The following is a 23,048-nucleotide window of genomic DNA, read 5'->3' as shown; positions in this document are numbered from 1 at the left end:
GATGGGCGCCATATATTACCATGACGCGGCACATATGTATCATTCTTGAGACTCAAATCTAAGCAAATGTTAGACGAGTAAACCATTTTCAAAAATGGTAAAAGAAAAGGGTTGGATGGAGTAAAATCTCAGAAATACACCAGAGACAATTTTCACTAACGAGCAATCTTCAAAGTGTGCATGTTGGATGTGATCGATACCTTTATAAAAGGAGAGGCAACACAACAACTAATTCAAAAATTGAATAGACACCACTCTCCGAATTTCAAAAGCTAGATTTTCCTGCATAAAGTCCATCAACACTTTTCAGACGCAACCTCAACTTGTCGAATAACAAGTGCAACTTTGTCAAAGATCTCTGATAAAGTTGAAAACGCGTGAAGTTCACTATTCCAACTACCATACTTTTGTTGACAATCGTGGGTGACAAGGCTGCATCTGCACCACCACTTGCTATTGGAAATCCCTATATATGTCGACCTTCAACCTCTATGGCAAGAACATCCAAAACGCATGACTCTTCTTCCTTGCCAAGAATACATCTACAACCAAACCTCTCAACATACTCAGTTTTTTTCCTCCCTAAAAATACCTCTTCAACCAAGTCACACGAGAGCAAAAGTATCTCATATCATCAAGGTCGAAAGCAAGAGTATCTCATATCATGCTTTCTCCCTGTCCTTTTCTTTATTCTTGTTCTTCCTTGCAGGACAATGAGAAATAGAGCAATCAGCCGGCACTTGGAATCAACCTTCCAATTTGGAACCGACTACTTGGAACCGCCTTCCCTGATTGCTTACCTAGTATTGCTCTCAAGTACTCATCTTCAACCGTTGATGTACTTCCAAAGAAGATACCACATTTTCCTTGAAAACAGATGAGGTAAGTAAAAATGATACATCGAAGCATGTGGAGACAAGCGCAACAAATACATGTGCTGATTCATCCACTACTTATTCAAGAGCAAAAGTATCTCATATCATCAGGGTCGAAAGCAAGAGTATCTCATAACATGCTTTCTCCCTGTCATTTTCTTTGTTCTTGTTCTTCCCTGCAGGACAAAGAGAAAGAGAGCAATCAGTCGACACTTGGAATCAACCTTCCAATTTGGAACCGATTGCCTGGAACCCCCTTCCCTGATTGCTTACCTAGTATTGCTCTCAAGTACTCATCTTTAACCGTTGATGAACTTCCAAAGAAGATACCATATCTGCCAGGAAAACAGATGAGGCAAGTGAAAATGATACATTGAAGCATGTGGAGACAAGCGCAACAAATACATGTGCTGATTCATCTGCTACTTCTTCAAAAGCAAATGTATCTCATATCATCAAGGTCGAAAGCAAATGTATCTTATATCATGCTTTTCCCCTGTCATTTCCTTTGCCCTTGCTCTTGCCTGTAGAACAAGGAGAAAGAAAGCAATCAGTCGGAACCTGAAATCAAACTTCTGATGTGGAACTGATTGCCCAGAACCTTTGCCTGGTTACTTACCTAGCATTGCTCTCGAGTGCTCGTCTTCAGCTATTGCTAGGTCTCAAATTTCCTCAGCGAATACTTCAGGACAATTGATATGATGTCGGCTCTTTACACTGAAGTTGCCAAGTTTGGATAAGTCGCTGAGAAGTGATGCTTTGAAGGACCATTTAAAGGCAAAAGGTTGCGCACCACTTCTGCTATGCAAAAGAAACATGCTGAGAAGGATGCAGCATGATGAGCTGGAACAAATCACTATAGCACGACCCCCTTCCCTGCAGAACTACATAATCCAAACGGATGAGTCTAAGTCAAATCCTAGCCCGTCATCGTTGCTATAATCAAAGAGCTCGATAAGCTTTAATAACCTTTCGTTGGCATTGTCGCCGAAGAGCAAAGCCCCGATGACCTTTGAAGAAATCACAAGTCCAATTCAAGATCAAGTGTCCACCACTCTTGAAGATCATATCGTTAACCAAACTGCTCGGGGTTCATATGAAAATGTCGCGAACTTCCTTGATCTTTCAGAGCAAACTTTTTGCAGCCTCTGACCTTATCCCCTGACCCTCTTCAATATGAATTGAAAAGATTGAACAAAGAAATAGACCATCGCCTTTACCTCTTGCCTGCCTGCTATATGTCCAAATCATGAAATCGCTCGGTGTCCCATTTAAATTCAAGATCAAGCCTTGATGGCCCTTGAAGAAATCACAAGTCCAATTCAAGATCAAGTGTCCACCACCCTTGAATCAAATTCAGCTCTAGATACAATGAGTAAATGAAGGAAATTTTGTGAAAAACATGTTAATTTAAGCAACATCTAAAGCATGCAATTAACAATTAAAAGGCGGAATCATGCTTGTATGCACTTAAAAACAAAACATTAACCATGAAATTCAAAGCCTAGTAGATTGGTGAACCTTGACTCAACTTAAAACAACATTTGTTAGTTGAGAAATTATACCTTTGTAGATTCTTCTTTGCATAAGCAAAGGCTAATCACCCAAAGAGAGGGCCTTCATTCCTTGCATCTTAGATCTATGGATTTGGATGGATGAAATGGTTCTCCAAGTTCCCAAAATTGAGAACCTCTAAGTCTCTTCACCAAGGTTAGATTGGAGAAGAAATGAGTGACCTTGGAGTAGTAGGATTGCTAGCTAAACCCTCCAAGAAGGCCGGCCACTTTAGAGAGAAATGAGAGCTTATGTTCTCATCCTTTCACCAAAAGAAAACCCTAAATGAATTTTGGCTATAAAGTCATATTTATACCTTAATTCATTGGAGTGGCAAACTTGTAAATAAGTCCAAAACTCACTCCATCTCTAAATGGCCGGCCTTAGGGTATTATTGGGCTAATTGGGCCTTTGTGAATCATTATTCATTAAGTTGTCATACAACTTAAGTCAATGGGCTTGACGTTCGAAGCCCATTAGGCCTTAAGGTCCAAAACTATCCCGAGGTCTTTAACGAACTTATTCGTTTGATTAATTAACATATTAATTAATCCTTGCCATGAATAATTAAACCATTTAATTATTCTTACTCATCTCCATTGTTTCTTCAATCTCCACCTTACACGGTGTACGATCCATTAGGTTCCTTTTAGCGAGGCAGTGGGCGATTAAAACCATTTCAAATCGATTGTGAATTGAAACTTACTTTCAATTCTCCCTTTAGTGATTATACACGTTTAGGGCTTCCACAAACCATGAGTGACACCTAGCAGTATGTCATGGTTACCCAAGCTAATCAGAAGAGGTGGAGAACCTATACAGTTTAGGATTACAATGCAATACGGTCTTTCTCTAATACAATACTCTTGATCACATTGTTTGGATTGATAGTTTATTCATGTCTACTATCCAATGTGATTCGTGTGCTTATATGATTACCTTGAATGTGATTTAGAACGACTTCCTAAATATCATTCATACTCTGGCCAGAGATTCTTAATCGTATCATAGAGTATTCTCCCTCAAACGGTTTGAAGGTTAGAGATCCCTTGTTGCACATTCACTTGCCTCCATGACTAAGTGGCTTAACCCCGACGATGCTGTGGACACCCGCCTGATGGAGTGACTTTGACATAATCAAAGATCAAGGACTTAACCACAAGACAACTATGATGCCTCAGGTCAAATGACTACTTTGCATTATCCCAACCATGAGTTCTCATGTGACATGAGTATGAGAACTCCTCGTTGATTTTCATTATTGAGCACCTACATGCTTGTCTTGATGTCACACACACCAATGACTCGAGACTAGTCACTCTCCCTGAGAGAAGACACAGCACGTACTGATCTTAACGGACTGTCAATGCCCAATTGGCAATCCTATGATCAGGAACGTTTAGGATGTGTCTACCAAAGAATGGTCTCATGAATCTAACTTCTTTAGATCGCATTCTCCCAATCACATATTTCTTGGACTTATCGTTTAAGCGTATAACATTTATATGAGACGGCTCAAACAATAATCTTTGCCCTTGATATTAAACTAGATTAGTTTAACATGTGAAATGTCCGTAAAGTATCATCATATGATTGGTTTTAGGGCACATTTCCAACAGTAAATTCAGACATTTGGTGCAAGTCTGGCAAAAGAAACCCCCTAACCCAGTTCAAGAATAAGCCTGTAGAAAGTCAACAATTGGAATAAAGCTGAAAATTCTCCTACCCAGTTCAAGATCAAAGTTGGGGAAAGTTAACAAGCGCAACAAAATACGTGCCGATTCATCCACTACTAAAGCCAAAGATCTACCACGTGAAGCTCCTTGTGGTCCAATTTCATTCAAGATCAAGCCTCAACGGCCCTTGAAGAAACTTCAAACAAAATTCAAGAACAAGCCTCAACGGCACTTAAAGAAAACTCCAGCCTAATTCAAGATCAAGCCTTGATGGCCCTTGAAGAAATTTTCAGCCTAATTCAAGATCGAGCCCTAACGGCCATTTGAATCAACAACATCAACAAATCCACGCATCCATTCTTCAAGATCAAGCCCAAAAGCCCTTGAAGATCCATTCATCCATCAACCTTCAAGATCAAGCCCCGAAGGCCCTTGAAGAAACTTCCCTTAACCTTCAAGATTAAGCCCCTAAGGCCCTTGAAGAAACTTCCAATTGTTCATCCAAGATCAAGCCTCGACGGCCCTTGGATCAACAAAATATCCACAAGTTTACATCTTACGAAGATCGAATCAGAGACTAAATTTGTAGAAGAGATTGTAACCCCCAAATCATTGATACAAATATTATTTTGTACACATGTTCTTGTCTCATTCATCACATGAATATTCATGTATACATTAAGCTTGTAAAAGTTTATAATGGATGGTCACGATTACGAAATATAGAGGCTGTAATTCAATTTTCATTGTATACAACACCGTAGTAAGTTATTTGCACAATGCTAGAAAGCTTGTTGAAGCTCATGAAGTGATAAGTAGTAGCACATATGATGGAGAAAGGGTAGTATACCCATTTATTTTCAAAGTTCAAGGGATATAGGAGATGTTAAAGTGGTAAATTCTTGTATTTGCAATATTTACTTGCAATCTCATGAGAAAAATTAATTGGTTTAACTCAGTTAACAATATGTAGATCCAATGTATCTTAGTTATGTAATGTATTGAAGTTTTAATCTAAACCATTTAACACATCTCAACAGGTGACAAATAGGTAAGGATAGAAAGTTGGAGGAAAGCAGATGGTTGAAGAGTAAAAAATGGCTATGAATAGTTGGGGATCAAAAGTTGGAGGAAAGAAGTTGATCATAAAAAATAAAATAAAAAAAGTCACCTAAACAAGTTGATCTTCTAATGCAAAATCTCAACAGGGTTCTGATAGTAACCTATAAAAATCAATCAAAATCATAAATCAAGTCCATAAATCATTGTACATGGTTTGGGCTGGCCAGTTGTACACTTTTACATGTATATGCTATTTCAAGATCATCTACTCTGATGAGGTTCAATCTGTCGTCAGGTCTATCAAGAAGAACAATGCATCGAGAGCAAGTTGCAAAGGCTCTAATGAAGAAGAATTCTTTCAAGAGTCTTTATACTCTCTTCAAGTTGAACTCGAGTGTGAAAGTTGCAAGGAGAATGTTGCCTTTGGTTGTGGGGCAAAGTATGGAGGCTACGGAAGCCGTGTAGGGAATCAAGGTTAGCTATTGAAGGTTATGGCTCATCCCTATTTCACTTGACTTTGCTTGACAAGAGTAGATGCAGATGTGGCAAACTGCTTAGTTACATATCCTAATCATCAAAGGCTTTAAGTGGAGTTAGGGTTTGAGGCAAAAGCATAAAAAAGACATGAGTGATTTATGGAAGCTTAGAACTCAGAATGAATGAATTGGAAAAATAGGGTCAAATCTAGAGTAACTAAAGATAAGCTACTAAGAAATCTCATTGTTGAATATGGAAGGTTTCACCTAGAGATTTGTATATTTGAAAAGTTGAAGATGTTCGATGATGCAAAAAGTCGCCCCTTATAAAATGTTCACAAGCAACATGACATGCTTCATCATTGCTACATGTGTCATGATTCTTGAGGATGCATGTCTGAATCTGGAACGTAAAAAAATTAAGGGTTATGAAGCCAATATGCCATTGTAAGAAGAATTAAAATGGTACGTATTATGACTTACACTGAAAGGCATAGTCTTTGGATTATATCCATCATCGAGGGGAACAAGTCTTTTCAATACATAGTTAGGGGCAATTGTGGGACCATAATTTTCAAGGGTGGGAGTAAGGCGAAGCGGAATACAAATACCTCAAAAGTCTAGTCACGAACTCGACAGCCTCCACAATAGAGCTAAATAAACAGAGCATTGATGCCACTATCATTTTGCTCTAGAATCAGTGGGCGAAGTCCTATGACTTTGCTGAGATTGACCATGCTTATTCTACAAGATACGGAAACCTAATCCAGCAAGGAATCAATAAGTTTCCTATAATCTTGGAATCTTTACAATCTAAGTATTGACGTGCGCCCCAAGTAGTTACATTCCTAAGAGAACACAATACCTACTTCCTATATATTCTCTGGGATTCTCCCGGTTTAATAAGGATTCTTTATCTTAAACGGTCTCATCCTCGACTGGTATATGCACCCTTGTAGAGTATTTGGTAACACAATTATTGCATACTTATTCTTTTAACCACTGCTTGAGTCATATATTGATTACTAACTTGATCTTCGAACAACTTTTGACCGGCACACCCACACCTCCCCCCCTCGATCCTTGGCTAACTCACGGGTTTTTGTTGTTTTACAAGTTACTTGGATTTGTACATCTTCATCCTTCACGCCTGTGCACAAATTTGGTTCCAACATAGATGATATTATGTACCACCCAAACAAGTCTTTGTTGATTTGATAGCCCACCCTACCCCTAGACCTGACAATTCTTGACACGACTCAGTAACCCAAAACGACATGACACGAAATTAACAGGTGTTCGGGTCGACATGATAACGAATTGGGTAACCCGATAAGCACCTGTTAAGATAACGGGTTGGTTCGGGTATACATGTGGGTAACACGATACACGATAAGCAAAATATTAATTTTATAATTTTATAACCCTAAAAAAATACTATAATAATTATATATATATATATATTAATTTAACAATTTTATACCCCTAAAAACTATAATAATTATATATATATATATATAATATTAAATATTAAAAATTGGTAACCATTGGATTGGCTTAAATATACATATCATTCAATTTCTTAAGTGTTATATGTACAAAATAAATAAATTTAAATATACTTAATAAATATATATATACCATTGAACTTGATAGGATACGAATTCTATGAAACTAACTTCAACGATCCAGCCGTCAAACTTGTTTGTATATGCTTCGAGATCACATTAGTAAAAAATCGCAAAAAACAAACATTCAGAGATCAAGTAACGGGACAAAACTTTTCGACGATTATCAACGAAAAATCACGATTTAACGGTTATTTTAACTCCGATTTTGATGATTTTTTTTACAGCTACACTCCTTTTTTTTCCCGAATACAGCTGCACTCCTTGACCCTATATGAATACAATGAATGAATTCGATCTTCAATTTAAAATATTTACACTAGTGAATACCACAAAATCTTATGTCATGATAATCGATGAAAATTGAGGATTTTGTAAAAGGAACTACATGCAAGCTTTGAGTTCCATTGGTAAGGTTTAAACTTTTGAGAAATGCTTCACAACCTTGAAAACAAAAACTCTTTCATTTTGCATATCCTTGCACATTTAATATTTTGTAATAGATTAATAGTGTATGGATGTTTGTTTATTAGGCTCCTATTTTCGAGTGTAGATGTAGTACTTAAACGACAAATGTGTTTTAATGTTTTGAAGTAATATTTATATGGCAATGTGTGGTATGTGCAAATTTAATTTTTTCCTTAACGGGTTAGATCACCCGTTATCTTAACTGGTGTGACATGACACGACCCATTAAGATAACAGGTGTTACACGAAAACGACAGATACGAACAGTTTACCAGGCCTACCTGTGATAGCCGGTCCCTGATTTTAAGAGTTTTTAAAGTTTTAATAAATGATTTTACAAAAATGCCCGTTGAGGTACGCGCATTATTCGAGGTTAATCATTGTGTCGTGCCATTTAAGATTTGTTTTCTTGACATATCCTCGTAGTACTCGTCGCTACGGACGTGTGGGCGCTGACGGTTCGTTATTTGGAGTTATAACGAAAAAGATTTTAAAGTTTGAAGTTTGGGCATTTTATAAATTTTATTATTAAAATTTGGATGGTCCAGATTTAATGAAGAATTAAATGGATGGCTTGGATGTAAGGGAAATAAAAATAAAAATAAAAAGATGTAGAAGGGTTTTGTGTGTGTGTGTATGTGACGGGAAATGGGGAAGAAAAGAGAAGAAGAAGAAGAAGAGGGAAGGAGGAAGGATTGATGCCCAATCAGAGGAGAGGAAGGGAGAGACTGCCCAGTCAGAAGCAGAAGCAAGGAGGGAAAGGAGAGAGAGTGGCGTGCGGGGGAAAGGGGGAAACGGGTTCCCCAACCCGCGACCCGTGTGCACCCATTTCCATTCCTTCATATTTTCCGGTGGTTTTCCACCGGATTTCTCACGAAATTGGACTAAGAAACCATCCCCAATCATTCCCTAGTCCTTTCCTCTTCCATTTCCAATCAAATTTTATGGGATTTGAACTTGAATTCGAGTAGAACGAAAATATGGGTTCCGAGGATGCCATGGCAAAATCCGACGATCGTGAAGGTAATCCAGCAAATTTCTACCACCACTAGACTCCCCTAGAACCTTGGAACAAAGCCCAATCAGTGGTGGAGGCGTTGGAACACGTTTGGAGGTCGAATTGAAACACACCCATTTCTAGGGTTCTTCACGGATTTGGTGGAATTGGAGAATTTCCAGGCCAAATTGGCCTTGTCCTCAGGTATAAAGTTTACTCTACTCATTGAGATATTCAATTCTGTATTTTTTGAGAATTTTTTGAAATAGTTGGATTTTCCGGCGAGCCGGGGCGGCCAACCGCCACCCGCGGCGGCCCGTGCGGCGGCGCGTGGCCAATGGCCCGCCAATGTCATTCTTAGCATGTGTTTAAGGTTCTAGGTTCAGTTTTGATAATTGATGAACGTAAATTGAGTAATTGAACCTAAATTCGTTTCGATTCGTGGTTAGGTGAAAATGTGAATTGATGATCCAACCGTCGGATCGTTACCAAACTTTGATACGTTGTAATACGTAATATTTGAGGATTATAGGAACTTACAGATCGGGAATCCGATTTACGGATCTTTCGGAATTGGAGTTGTAAGTTCATAAAATAGAATGTTAACCGTCACTCGGTTTCGACAATTGACGGAGATCCGACCGTTGGATGGTAATGAAATTTTAGGATGTTGTCCTAGAGGTATATTTTGGACCTCTGGAAGTTATGGATTTGAAATCGGAGGTGTAGATCTTCCGGATCAAACTACGTAATGACTTGCTTTATATAAGTTATATATTCTATCGATATGATTTCTGAGGTTGGATTTGATTATTGTTCTAGGCGCCGATCATCATGACGCCTTGATGTGTTGTTCTAGGGAGTTGTTGGGCGAACTCCAAGTGAGTGGGCAGTTTTGTTTTCGTATATACCTATATACTATTAATTTTCCCAGAATTTGAATTTATATGAAAGCATGTTTTAAATTGCCATGCATGCGTATTATGAATATTAAGAATTGATGTCAATGCATATACATGTATGAATGGGTGCTGTGGACGCACATGTGAGTATTAGGTGAGTTTTATGGTAATCATGTGAATCATCGATAATGTGAATTGTTTTGGGAACTCATAATCTGCACCCTTGATGTTAGTGCTCATATTATTCATCGTACCGCACGCTCACCTTGGATCCAAGTAGGTGCATGTCGTACAGACCATGAGAAGGTTCCGACATGCTAGTCGTACAGACCACTAGAGGTGGTTCCGACTAGTAGGTGACCTTAGATTACGCGTGCAGATTATTGATGAGAAAAGCACTAGAGCGTATCATTACACCATTCTTGTCGTACAGACTACTTCAGGTAGTTCCAATTTATGTGCAGAGTAGTGCCGTACAGTTCACAGTTGGTGACTCCGGCAGGGCCGTACAGGTCACCGTGGTGACTCCGGCTAGGTTGGATATTGAGCTATGGAATTAACCGTACAAGACCAACTGCAGGGTCTCCGGTTAATTCATCTTGTTATTTTGATGCATTCATATTTTGTTATTGACATTTATGGCATGACATATTCCTGGATTTGTGATAGATTGGTGATTGGTGACGTATGAGGTTTTATATATTATTATGTTTTTTTCTGGGAAAGTATACAGGTTTTACAGCGAGGGGTTAAAAATGTTTTAAATGAAATGTTTTTGAAAAACTTTGTTTTACTGACCCACTCAATTTTGCTTTGCGCCCCTCCAGGTTCCAGATAGCAGAGCTTTGGTGGCCACGAGGAATCCAACGGTGTTCTGACAGAATTCACAAAAGTAGGACTCACCCTCGGGTGTTTTATCTTAGTAATTATTTTTTTTAAAGCTTCCGAATTGTGTAAATGGTTACGTCACTCTCACGTGACAGCCAGCATGCCCTCCTTCGGGACGGGGTGTGTCACTACCTACCCCCTCCTCTTTCTTGTCTAGTGGGACTAATAATTTATAATTACTCGATTTTATGTCTGATATTAAGAATGAATAGGTGTTTTTTTTTTTTATATTTCAATTTTTTTGAACAAGGGATATTATTTATATTAAGGGTAAGGGAGTGGGTTAAGCCTCACAATGGATGAGCCATAATAATGTGGTTCAAAACTGCATTTGGCAAGAATTGAACCTAAAACCTCTCATTTACAAGTGAAGAGAAATAACACTAGATTGTAGTATTACGGGCTTTTATATTTCAATTTTAATTCTTAATATCTGATCGAAGGGTGACCAAGACAACAAGACCAAATAAATCCAACACTTGTATGTACTAATTCATGCAATGGAAACCTTAGCTAGCTAGGAAAAAAACACCACCCAGTTTGTCATTTCTCATGTTTTTTCTATTGGAATTGGCGGAAGAATTTTTAATGTGTAATCCAATTTTGGCCCAAATATATTTGGTAAAAGTCTAGACATGCGATTTTATTGGCGATTCTAATACCCTAATTTGTACAGCCAAGGAAACGTTACACCGGCACCTCCCAAAAATCATGCAAATTAATCGGTCACTTACCATTTTACCTTCAAGTTTAACGTAATCATGGGACTAACTTAAAGCTTCTGAGTTTTTAAATAACTTTGTGAGTCAACTTTGCACTCTCAGAAAGCAAAACAATGGTCGAACGCTGCCTAATTGCAGCTTCTCTGGCAGCGTTGGTGTGCCATCCAAGCTCCACCATCAAGTGTTTCAAACCCAAGCCAAAACCGACATCCCCACAACAAGAACAACCAAAAGACAACCCTTCTCCTCCGCCGCAAGGGCCGAAACGACGTGACGTGATTGCAAAGGAAGTACCCTCAAAATCCAAGGTAAAACCATGCCCCAAGGGAGATTCTTCTTCGTCTCCTAGTCAGTCGAAAAGGAGCGCGAAGAAAACAGTCACGACACGGATTAATGCGGTCTCGGAGCTTGTCGTTGGAGATCCTTGGATCGGTGTTGTGGAGGATATTTTTCGGTGTAGTTGGGCGGGTGAAATAGACCTCAAAATTGAGAGGGTGTTGAGGGTGAATCATAGTTTGGATGTTCTTCATAGGTTTGAAGAGTATAGGAAAGTGGTGAAATCCAGGTATGAAAAGGGTCGGATTCTCAAGAGGATGGAGAGGTTGGTGGTTGATGGGAATGAGCTACTGCAATTCCATGGTGGCACCATTACATGTTCGCTAGGGATTAATGGATTCTCAAGTATCTGTCGTCGAAAATGCTGCCAAGTTTGCAGATTAATAGCCGGTGAGTTTTCCGGTGAAGCGTTGATGTCGTTGTTCGACAACAGTTGGAAGGCGCATGAGAAGATGAGCAAGGAATGTGCAGGGAAAGGAGTGTGTGCAAGTGCCAGGAAGGCTATTGTGGTGTGCAGAGTGATTGCAGGGCACGTTGCTCATTACTATGCACATGCACATGGAAGGTGGTCATTCATGGATAACGAAGAGGGCGAATTTGATTCTGTCGACTGGACTGCGGATCAATTTAGGGAATCGAAAGAACTCGTTGTTTTGAATTCGGAGGCAGTGCTTCCATGCTTTGTGATCATATATAATGTCAAAAATAAAAATCTTCCATGATTAGAAAGATTACTGGTTTTGTCATGTCTTTCTTACCACTGAAAATGCATATTTCCACAAGCAAGGTCAGATTTATAACACTGCATCTTTCATGATCTCCGAATTTACGAGTGTCATACAACGAAGATAAAACATCCATGGCATAAAAAATGGGAGGCAATGATTGCTCATTGCTGTTGTGACCAGTACTAGTCTCGAATGTTCAATGCCAAGGCAGTCTCAGCTGCTCATCCGCCAACCAACGTTGTCAAATGACTCAAACCAACCAGCCACCCAAGGGATCAACCATGTCTTGATGAAATAAGGGGATATCGTTTGGTCCTGCAGAAACAACATCGCAAGTAAAATGATCGCGAAATAATAGAATAGAGGCCAAGGGAATAATACTAGTATAATGCATTGAAAAGCTGGTTCAATATAATTAAAAGAGAAAGGCTTACCCTGAATCTGATTCATTGCAACTTCAAACAATTGGGCTTGTTCATACTCATAATTAGACTGAAAATAGTGTTCTCGAAACATGGCTACAACCGTCTTAACTCTGAAGCAACCAGTCTCGAGGAACTGATAAAAAATTCAAAATAAAAACTTTGGTCAATGCCAGAGTTCAGAAGAAGTGATAGGGATAAACAATTCTGTCCTTTTGGAAGAGTGACTGACTTGACTTGAATAGTTTTTTAATAACAATGAACTAATCATTAGGGGATTTTTAACTAAAGGGACACTAAACAGACAATAAAAGGGTACTAGAAGGGAGTAACCATGTAAATAGTGGAGAAGATCACCTGAAACAATTACAAGCCCAAGTTTCTTGAAGTGAGTTTATCCCCATGCAAGGTAATCTTCCAGCAATCAACTTGAAATATAAAAACAGAAAACATTTTGGGCACCACTGCAAATAAGCCCAATATCCATTATTCATTCATAGAACGAGAGGAGAATAAATCATCTACAGCATGCACACATACATGTTTACGTTCAGGGCAAGGTTTTATCAACACAAGAGTTGTACCAAGAACATCTGAATAATTGAAGGTTTGAATAAGCAGCTCAATTACCTCTGAATTTATCATCCTGTGTAATTATCCCAAATGTTTCTGCTGTTTCACGAATCATGATACCACTCACTCCAGTGTATGAAGTTACTTTACACTCGGCAACTGCCAGTAAATAGACAGGGAACTACAGTAAGTACAGGCAGAGAGAAAAGGGAAGGGGAAGGCATGTTTGACACTGCCAAGCACTGTGCACGAATCAGTTCAGATAGTTCAAATAGTACATGCATTTCAACTGGGCAGCGGAATAAGTTCCTAATTTGATAATGAACAATGTATCCTCGAGCCATTTATATAAGAGAAAAAAATGAAATAACTTCATAAAGCCCTAAATAATTCCTAATATTGATTGACAAAAAAAAAATTTTAATTTAAAATTAAAAAAAAAAAAAAAAAAAAGGTTCCCAAATTTAGGATGTTTGAACATGTTGGAATTACAAGAAGCCATGGAACATGTTATCTAGTGTCATAAGAATTCATACTATGGCTTGAGGATGATTAGAGGTGAATAAGAACAAACAGTATGCACAATGTTTACATTCAGGACAAGAACGGGTAACCATTAATGAAACAATTAAGAAATAAACCTGAAATAATAGCACCGTGTAGATCTGCACTAAGAAGAAACTGAGCCAGCTGATTTTTCCTGCAGGATTGAATGAATGGCGGTTAGTTTCAACATCGAAGACCAACAAAATCTAAAGCATATTGCCCCTCAAAACTAAGATGCAAGAAAGAAAAGATTACCACTAATTTAAAATATACATAACTGTGATATCTGCAATAAGAAAGATATATTCACCCGGTAGATTTTAAGAGTTGCATAATATAGCCTTTCCACATCTCATGCATCGACTTAAATTCATCAAAGCTGTGATTCAAACAAAACTATTAGTGAACCATTCGCGGTAGGTGGCAAAATATAACTGGTAAAAACAAAATTGTTCAGATCTGATCATCAATCACATAAGACAAATCTCTTCAGTTACTGAAAGAGGAATATATAGATGATAACCAGTAAAAACAAGCCAATTTGAATCGTAAGCTTGAGACTTCAAGAACAGCAAAAAGAATTTGGCCAACATATCCTTACTTTTATTTACTTGTTGGAAGAAAAAAAAGTATCATGAATGGCAACATATGCTAAGAAACACAAAACTCACCTGTGAAAATCTTTAGGAAAATCAAACAATCCCTTCTTTTTTTGCTGTTTCATTGACATGTTCTTTTTAGAACGCTTGGAATGAATCTGCAGTGCCCTGGCACGAGAGCTAGTCGAAACACCACGTCCTTGCACGTAGTTATCGAGGAGGATCCAATTGTCAATTCTCTTGCTTCTGGATCCTTGCATGTACTTCTGAGCTGAGTCTCCACTCTGAAGAAGCTTGTGCAAAACCTTATCAACTTTACTCTCCTGTCTACCACCAGAGACCTGCATTTCACAAAGCAGATCTTAAGCCAATGACTTAAAGCAAAAAATTTGCTTCCAACTTAATGAAAAAATACCTCAACACTAGCTTTCAGCAGATTCTCATCAACAGATTGAGCTAGTTTTGCATATGTTGGACCACTTTCATCGATATCTGAAAAACGAATTACAAGCAAAACAAACACACAACGTCAATCATATTTCTTAAATTAAATTACACAAAATATTTGCTTCAATTCACTAAAACTGAAACAGTACCTTGTGAATTAATATAACCCGAAAAAGTGAAAGCTCCAATCAAGAACAAAGACATAAAAAAAAGAGTAAATTGTACAAATGGTCCCTCAATTTTAATCAAATTGGAGCAATGGTCCCTCAACTAAAAATCCATTACCATTAGTCCCTCAACTTATCAAAATGTGTAGCTATAGTCCTTTTCATCAATTTTGTCAAAATTTTGTCAAAATAAGCTATGTTGGAATGACCATTTATATAATTAGGGTCCCTCAACTCATCAAAGTGTATAATTATGGTTCTTTTCGTCAACTATGTCAAAAAATTTGTCAAAACGAGTTATATTGTAAGGACCATTGCTACAATTGGATTAAAGTTAAAGGACCATTTCTCCACTTGAATTAAAGTTCAGGGACCAATGGTAATGAATTTTTAGTTGAGGGACCATAACTGCACGTTTTGATAAGTTGAGGGACCAAAGGTAATGGATTTTTAGTTGAGGGACCATTGCTCCAATTGAGTTAAAGTTAAGGGACCATAGCTACAATTTACTCTAAAAAAAAATGTTTAAAGTTAAAATTCATATATATGCAAAATCATAGAGTAAAAAAATTAGATTAAATTACAAATCTGAAGCTCTGACTTTCACAAACCTTTCTTAGATGGAGTTGAACTTGAGGCTGATGTATTTGCTAAATTTGGTGAAGAATCAACAGCCAAAGAACTTGAGATGTGCGATTTCTTTCCAGCTTCCTCGGTTTTTGATCTCTTTACAGTCTTTTTTTTATGTATATCGAGCTCAGCTTGGGCAGCCTCAAACGTCTGCTCCAACGCCTTCAAAGTGCGTCGGTGTTGATCATCAACGATTGTCTCACCAGCCATGGCTGCTTGAAAAGATTTAAGGGAAATTGACTTTAGTATCCCTTTTACAATCTCATCAACCGAAAATAGCCCTGCACCCAAAATGTAATCTCTTGCTAGTAATTGGGACAAAGAGACAAAAGCCCAACAAAAAAATTTATTACAGACTATGATATCTATTTAACTACACAAAACTGAATCCCGTAAAGTGGAAATGATATGAAACTGAACCTTTGGTTGAATGGTCCGGTTGTAAGCCTATCATTTATATGTTTAAAATATATACCAAAGAAAACAAATCATGAAGATGTAACAAGAGGTCAATCCCAGCAAATTCTCAGTCGTTCATATGCAGTTGTATGATTCAAAAGGAAAACATACACCATTTCAAAATCCCTTGTGAGCACTGCTACTTAAAATGCAAAGACCTCAATGATGAAGAAGAAACACTTTATATGAAGTCAAGGATTGCTGAAACTCAATTCCAGCTGAGAAGATAGACCATCTTCAATTCATGACCCAGTTAATGAAAGACAGAAAAACCAAAAGGGCAAGAACTCAAATATCAAGAAAATCATACCAGATGAAAAACCAATGTACAAAGAGTCTTACATAGGTGCCTTGATAATGATAAGAGGTATATTTTGGTAAACCATGATAATAAGAGGTTTAAAAAGACATAAAAAAAAATCAATGGAAGACGTTGACAGATGAGATGAACAAAACGACCACTACATAAATGAGCAATAAAAAACAAAGATGATAACTTTATTAGCAAATCCAACAAGATCAAGTCTTAAAAACACGAGTTGGAAGCAATTAACGGCAAATATCTAATAAGTAACTGAATCAGAAAAGCAGTAAAAAGAACACATTACAACACAAGATTTCAGAGAGAGAGAAAAGCATACTATTTAATAAGAGTGAAATCAACCAAAAATAAGCCTAGGAATCTAAAAACAAAACCCACAAGAGCTATCCAGGGAGCAAGGACCAATAAAACCGATTGGTAATCTGTCCTTTGAGAAATATCATATGGACCCTAAATTGAGCTATAATAGCTTGCAATGCAATTTCTTACAACAACAACAATAACAACAAAGCCTTTTCCCACTAAGTGGGGTCGGCTATATGAATCCTAGAACGCCATTGCGCTCGGTTTTGTGTCATGTCCTCCGTTAGATCCAAGTACTCAAGTCTTTTCTTAGGGTCTCTTCCAAAGTTTTCCTAGGTCTTCCTCTACCCCTTCGGCCCTGAACCTCTGTCCGGTAGTCACATTTTCGAACCGGAGCGTCAGTAGGCCTTCTTTGCACATGTCCAAACCACCGGAACCGATTTTCTCTCATCTTTCTTTCAATTTTGGCTACTCCTACTTTACCTCGGATATCCTCATTCCCAATCTTATCCTTTATCGTGTGCCCATACATCCCACGAAGCATCCTCATCTCCGCTACACCCATTTTGTGTACGTGTTGATGCTTCACCGCCCAACATTCTGTGCCATACAACATCGCTGGCCTTATTGCCGTCCTATAAAATTTTCCCTTGAGCTTCAGTGGCCTACGACGGTCACACAACACGCCGGATGCACTCTTACACTTCATCCATCCAGCTTGTATTCTATGGTTGAGATCTCCATCTAATTCTCCGTTCTCTTGCAAGATAGATCCTAGGTAGCGAAAACGGTCACTTTTTGTGATCTTCGCTAGATTGCTCCGGTCATTAGTGTGGATAAGTATATAAATGGATAGAGATAGGAAAGCAAACACAAGATGTACGTGGTTCACCCAGATTGGCTACGTCCACGGAATAGAGAAGTTCTCATTAATTGTGAAGGGTTTACACAAGTACATAGGTTCAAGCTCTCCTTTAGTGAGTACAAGTGAATGATTTAGTACAAATGATATTAGGAAATATTGTGGGAGAATGATCTCGTAACCACGAAACTTCTAAGTACCGGAGTGTGGTATCGTCTTGACTTGCCTTATCTGTCTCATAGGTAGATGTGGCATCTTCTCTGGAAGTACTCTTCCTCCATCCAGGGGTGGTATCTGTAACTGGTGGAGATGCACAAGGTAATGTATCAATTTCACTTGAAGCTTACTTGTAGTTTCAGGCTTGGTCAAGCGCGATACAAACCATGTAGTAGGAGTCCCCCAAGTCGCCGGGCTAGGGGATCTGCTGAAAGAGGTGACAGACAAGGTAAGCAATCAGAGCTCCGGCTGATTGTTCACATTCTCCCTATCTTGCAGGCAGCATGAAGGATAAAGAGAAGAAAAATGAGAAGAGATGATATGGGATACTTTTGCTTTTGAAGAAGTAACTTTCCACAAGCTTATTCTTGAACCGGGCTGGAGGGTTTTCTGGTTTCCTCCAGAGTATAAGGCCGACTGAAGAATTTGAGGGTCAAAACAAGTCCATCAAATCTAGAGTACGTTCGACCCTGCTGATATGGGATACTTTTGCTTTTGACAGAGTAGTGGATGTATCGGCACGTGTGCTGTTACGCTTGTCTCCACATGCTTCCTTGTATCCTTCTCACTTGCCCTATTTGTTCCTCAGGCAGATGCGGTATCTTCCCTGGAAGCATAAGATGTTGAAGATGAGTACTCGAGAGCAATGCCAGGTAAGTAATCAGGTAAGGGGTTCCAGGCAGTCAGTTCCTGGCTGGAAGCTTGATTCCAAGTGCTGACTGATTGCTCTCTTTCTCCTTGTCTTGCAGGTAAGAACAAGGCCAAAGGAAAAGACAGGGAAAAAGCATGATATGGGATACTCTTGCTTTTAACCCTGATGATATGAGATATTCTTGCTCTAGTATAGCTTGTTTACAGAGGTATTATCGGGGGGAAAGAAAGCTGAATATTTCGAAAGGCTTCGTTGGGAGTGCCCTCTCAGATAAGAGAAAGGGTTGAGCATTTTTGCAGGTCTGCCTGTCCGTTAAGGATGGAGGTCGACATATATAGGAGTCTCCCTAACATCAAGTAATAATGCTATTCCTTTACCCTGCTTGGTCATAGCACGGTAGTGGGAGCTGCCAGCTTCACATGTTTTAACTCTGTCAGAGCACTTTGAAAAAGTGGTCTGTGGTATCTGGAAAGCTGATGTTGCGTGTGAAGATTACAGATAAGCTTTATCCAAGGAGATCCAGCTCTTGAAGTTGGGAAAGTGGTGCCTCTTCGGTTTTCGAACAAGCAATCCTGTCGAGGATCTGGCTCTCGAGATTCGGAGAACGATGCCTCTTCGATTTTTGAGAAAGCAATCTTGCTGGGGGTCTGGCTCTCGAGATTCGGAGAGCGGTGTCTCTTCGATTTTTGAGAAAGTAATCATGGGGAGTCTGGCTCTCGAGATTCAGAGGGCGGTGCCTCTTCGATTTTGGAGCAAGCAATCTTGTTGGGAGTGTTTTCTCGAATGTGAGTAAAGGTTGGGCATGTTTGCTAGTCTACCTTGCCACGAAGCATAGAGGTTGACACACAGGGACTTTCCAATTATCCAGCAGTGGTACTGTTCCTTTACCCTCTCTTCGATTTTTGAGAAAGTAATCATGTTGGGAGTGTTTTCTCGAATGTGAGTAAAGGTTGGGCATGTTTGCTAGTCTACCTTGCCACGAAGCACAAAGGTTGACACACAGGGACTTTCCAATTATCCAGCAGTGGTATTGTTCCTTTACCCTCTCTTCGATTTTTGAGAAAGTAATCATGTTAGGAGTCTGGCTCTCGAGATTCGGAGGGCGGTGCCTCTTCGTTTTGGAGCAAGCAATCCTGTTGGGAGTGTTTTCTCGAATGTGAGTAAAGGTTGGGCATGTTTGCTAGTCTACCTTGCCACGAAGCACAGAGGTTGACACACCGGGACTTTCCAATTATCCAGCAGTGGTACTGTTCCTTTACCCTTGTGGGTAATAATATGGTAGCTAAACCTTCAAAATTTATGTGTCTAAACTTTGTTAGTGTTGTTTCTTTGCAATTCTTTTACCCTTCTTGGTCAGAGCGATGTAGCGGGAGCTGCAAGCTTCACGTGTCTCAACTTTGTCAGAGAACTTTGGTACCCATGAGTTACTGTTGCGTGTGGGAAGTGAGTGATTGAACAGTACGATTCATGTGCTTTCTACTTCGCCAGAAATCTTTGACAGAATGCCCATAATTTCCGCAAAGCTGAGTGTGCGTGTGACAGGTGCTGACAAGGCTGGAAAAGTAGGTGCCTCTTCGATTTCTGAGATCGGCCCTCGTGGTCTCTTAGCAACCCAGCTTTTGAGAAAGCAAGCCTCTTCGATTTCTGAGATCGGCCTTCGTGGTCTTTGAGCAGCCCAGCTTTTGAGAAAGCAAACGCCTCTTTGATTTCTGAGATCGACCCTCGTGGTCTCTGAGCAGCTCAGCTTTTGAGAAAGCAAACGCCTCTTCGATTTCTGAGCAGGCGCTTCTTCGATTTCTGAAGCTTCGTCGAGTGCAGATTTTTATAGGGGCTGACATTAAGTTCCAAAGCACACTTGAATATCCACCAGTAGAAGCTCCATTCTTGCACTTCTAAGATCTTGATTTGTCCGACCTCTTCTCTCTTCAACACCTTTGAAAATGTCTGGCCCCTCCGACCGTCGTTTTGACTTGAACCTTGTTGAAGAGGCAGCCCCGCTTTCTCCAGACAACATATGGCGCCCATCCTTCGTCTCCCCTACTGGTCCTCTTACCGTTGGGGATTCCGTGATGAAGAATGATATGACCGCTGCGGTAGTGGCCAGGAACCTTCTCATTCCCAAAGATAACAGACTACTTTCCAAACGGTCTGATGAGTTGGCTGTTAAGGATTCTCTGGCTCTCAGTGTTCAGTGTGCAGGTTCTGTGTCTAATATGGCCCAACGCCTATTTGCTCGAACCCGCCAAGTTGAATCATTGGCGGCTGAAGTGATGAGTCTCAAACAGGAGATTAGATGGCTCAAGCATGAGAATAAACAGTTGCACCGGCTCGCACATGACTATGCTACAAACATGAAGAGGAAGCTTGACCAGATGAAGGAATCTGATGGTCAGGTTTTACTTGATCATCAGAGATTTGTGGGTTTGTTCCAAAGGAATTTATTGCCTTCGTCTTCTGGGGCTGTACCGCGTAATGAAGCTCCAAATGATCAACCTCTGATGCCTCCTCCTTCTAGGGTTTTGTCCAGTACTGAGGCTCCGAATGATCCCCCTCCGGTGCCTTCTCTTTCTGGGGCTCTACCGACTGCTGAGACTTCTCCTAAGCAACCTTTGTGAAGGCTCCCTCTTGTTTGTTTATTTTAACTCAAGTATATGTACATATTTGTAACTTATCAGGGATATCAATAAATAAGCTTTCCTTCATTTCAACGTATTGTGTTAAATACACCAAAGTCTTCTTCGCTAAGTTCTTTGAATTTTCTTTTGTTGAAGCTTGTATGTTGAAGCTTTGTGAATGGAGCATGTAGGTTGAGGTAATGTTTCCTTAATTTCCCGAGTGAGGAAAACTTCTCGGTTGGAGACTTGGAAAATCCAAGTCACTGAGTGGGATCGGCTATATGAATCTTAGAACGCCATTGTGTTCTGTCCTGTGTCATGTCCTCCGTTAGATCCAAGTACTCTAAGTCTTTTCTTAGGGTCTCTTCCAAAGTTTTCCTAGGTCTTCCTCTACCCCTTCGGCCCTGAACCTCTGTCCTATAGTCGCATCTTCTAATCGGAGCGTCAGTAGGCCTTCTTTGCAATGCAATTTCTTAAAAACATTATTTTCCCTCAGACTGAACTACAATTCAGTAAAAACCTAATCATTTGCAGGATCCTATCAAAATTTATATCTAATAATAAGAGCAGATTAAATGTTCAGCAAAACCTCACATATAGTTGAGAATGCAAAGGTGAGGAAGTAGAAAATGTATTACTATTTGTCACAGGAACTTGTTTCATTAGCTGAATCTAAATAAGCTGAGCCAAAATCTCTGCAGATTTGTCTACTCTAAACAATAAAAACCTACTTCCAAAAACCATTGAAAACATAAGGATTAGCCAGTCAGAGTTCTAATGCTTCTAATATAATTACACACCTCCTAGATACAATTAAAACCTACTTCCTAAAACCATTGAAAACAGATATGTGGTCTACCAGATTTGGGAAAAATCCAATTGTGGGATTTTATCAAACAGTTGGGGGATGATAAAACACATGTCTCAAAAACCCTATTCAATCTGCAAGTAGCACATGGACTTTGGAGGAAGAGGGAAGAAGGAGAGGGAGCAGAGCTCCAAAATGTTTTTTGTATTGATTTCTTTCCTATAAAACTGATCTTTTCTTTACATCCAGAGCATGAGCTCATATATAAGATTCCACTTAAACAAATTGCCAGCCGGCAATAACTAATCACTCCCTAATACTCATATTTAATCTGCTAATACATCACTAATTGTGATCAAGGGAGGCAATTACTTTGTCCAGAAAGCCAAAATCTTATCTACCTACAAAAAGCCGAAAATAAAATAACATGAAAATTATCCAAATCCATATACCCTTCCAAAACCCTAGTCTAAGACCAACCCATATAAATTTGGAAAAAAAAAAGGAAAATTAATAAATAATCAAATTTACGTGAGGAGGAGGTGAAGAGGGTAACCTACCTTGGCTACGTCTAAGTTTGAAGCTTCTTCGAAATCAGACGACGTCGTGTCGAATGGTGTTCGGGCGAGCAGACCGGTTGATATTTTCGGCGGCGTTAGGATTTCTGCTGAAAAAGTACGGAAAAAGGAAGACGTCGACAGAAAGCTTGAGCGGCGCGCGCCAAGACGTTGGGACCGAAATTACAAAAAGAACTATTATTTCCACTCCACATATTAAAGGCTCTTTTTAGGGAATTTTACCAAAATATTACCAATTGTTTAAAAAAAAAAAAAACTTGTCTCGAAGCATGCCTAGGCGGCCCTGGAGGCTGGACGGCTGGATTTTCGTCTTTGTTTTGTGGGGTGGGAGTAGGGCAGCGTTGTGCCACGCCTAGGTGATTGAGGCATGCCCAAGCTTTAAACTTGAGCCTTTTTTTTTCCTTCAAAATCCATGTTTGTTTTTAAAATAAACGAGACTTCTAGTTTCAATGAAGAAGAAAGAGAGAGTTTCTCTCTCCAAATCCTACGTGACAAAGTCCAACTCTAACTTTTTTTTTTTAAATTGTTGCACATTCA

At 39.3% G+C, this 23,048-nt stretch overlaps 2 protein-coding genes across 7 annotated transcripts; one reads left to right on the top strand and one right to left on the bottom strand.

The window, feature by feature from the left end:
- The first annotated feature begins 11,307 nt into the window (after nt 1-11,307).
- Nucleotides 11,308-12,313, top strand: LOC126619983 (uncharacterized). Its single transcript, XM_050288436.1, has one exon. The coding sequence runs from the start codon at nt 11,362-11,364 to the stop codon at nt 12,304-12,306; it is 945 nt and encodes a 314-aa protein (XP_050144393.1). The 5' UTR covers nt 11,308-11,361; the 3' UTR covers nt 12,307-12,313.
- A 44-nt stretch (nt 12,314-12,357) lies between these two features.
- On the bottom strand, nt 12,358-22,773 carry LOC126619981 (ribonuclease MRP protein subunit POP4-like). Of its 6 annotated transcripts, none has more exons than XM_050288433.1 (11): nt 22,494-22,773; nt 15,679-15,977; nt 15,049-15,085; nt 14,868-14,944; nt 14,525-14,793; nt 14,164-14,232; nt 13,949-14,007; nt 13,365-13,466; nt 13,092-13,198; nt 12,747-12,870; nt 12,358-12,627 (listed from the first exon to the last, which is right to left on the bottom strand). In XM_050288433.1, the coding sequence occupies exons 2-9, from the start codon at nt 15,904-15,906 to the stop codon at nt 13,101-13,103; spliced, it is 939 nt and encodes a 312-aa protein (XP_050144390.1). In that variant the 5' UTR covers nt 15,907-15,977; nt 22,494-22,773; the 3' UTR covers nt 12,358-12,627; nt 12,747-12,870; nt 13,092-13,100. The 6 variants fall into 6 exon arrangements, with proteins under 6 accessions (XP_050144390.1, XP_050144391.1, XP_050144389.1 ...); XM_050288434.1 differs by having other exon boundaries at nt 15,679-15,908; nt 22,494-22,772; XM_050288432.1 differs by lacking the exon at nt 22,494-22,773 and adding an exon at nt 21,985-22,445 and having other exon boundaries at nt 13,092-13,255; nt 15,679-15,908.
- Nucleotides 22,774-23,048: the final 275 nt, after the last annotated feature.

Source organism: Malus sylvestris, chromosome 4 (genome assembly GCF_916048215.2).
Source record: "Malus sylvestris chromosome 4, drMalSylv7.2, whole genome shotgun sequence".
NCBI lineage: Eukaryota > Viridiplantae > Streptophyta > Magnoliopsida > Rosales > Rosaceae > Malus > Malus sylvestris.
The sequence above is the reverse complement of the archived record's forward strand: the minus strand, read 5'-3'. Positions and strand labels throughout refer to the sequence as shown.

Coding starts and splice junctions, on each gene's coding strand:
- LOC126619983 (XM_050288436.1), top strand. CDS start 11,362: ATGGTCGAACGCTGCCTAATTGCAGCTTCTCTGGCAGCGTTGGTGTGC.
- LOC126619981 (XM_050288430.1), bottom strand. CDS start 22,195: ATGAGCTCATGCTCTGGATGTAAAGAAAAGATCAGTTTTATAGGAAAG. Junction 14,233..14,524: donor TTTCCTAAAGATTTTCACAG/GTGAGTTTTGTG, acceptor TTTGAATCACAG/CTTTGATGAATTTAAGTCGA. Junction 13,467..13,948: donor ACACGGTGCTATTATTTCAG/GTTTATTTCTTA, acceptor ATTTACTGGCAG/TTGCCGAGTGTAAAGTAACT.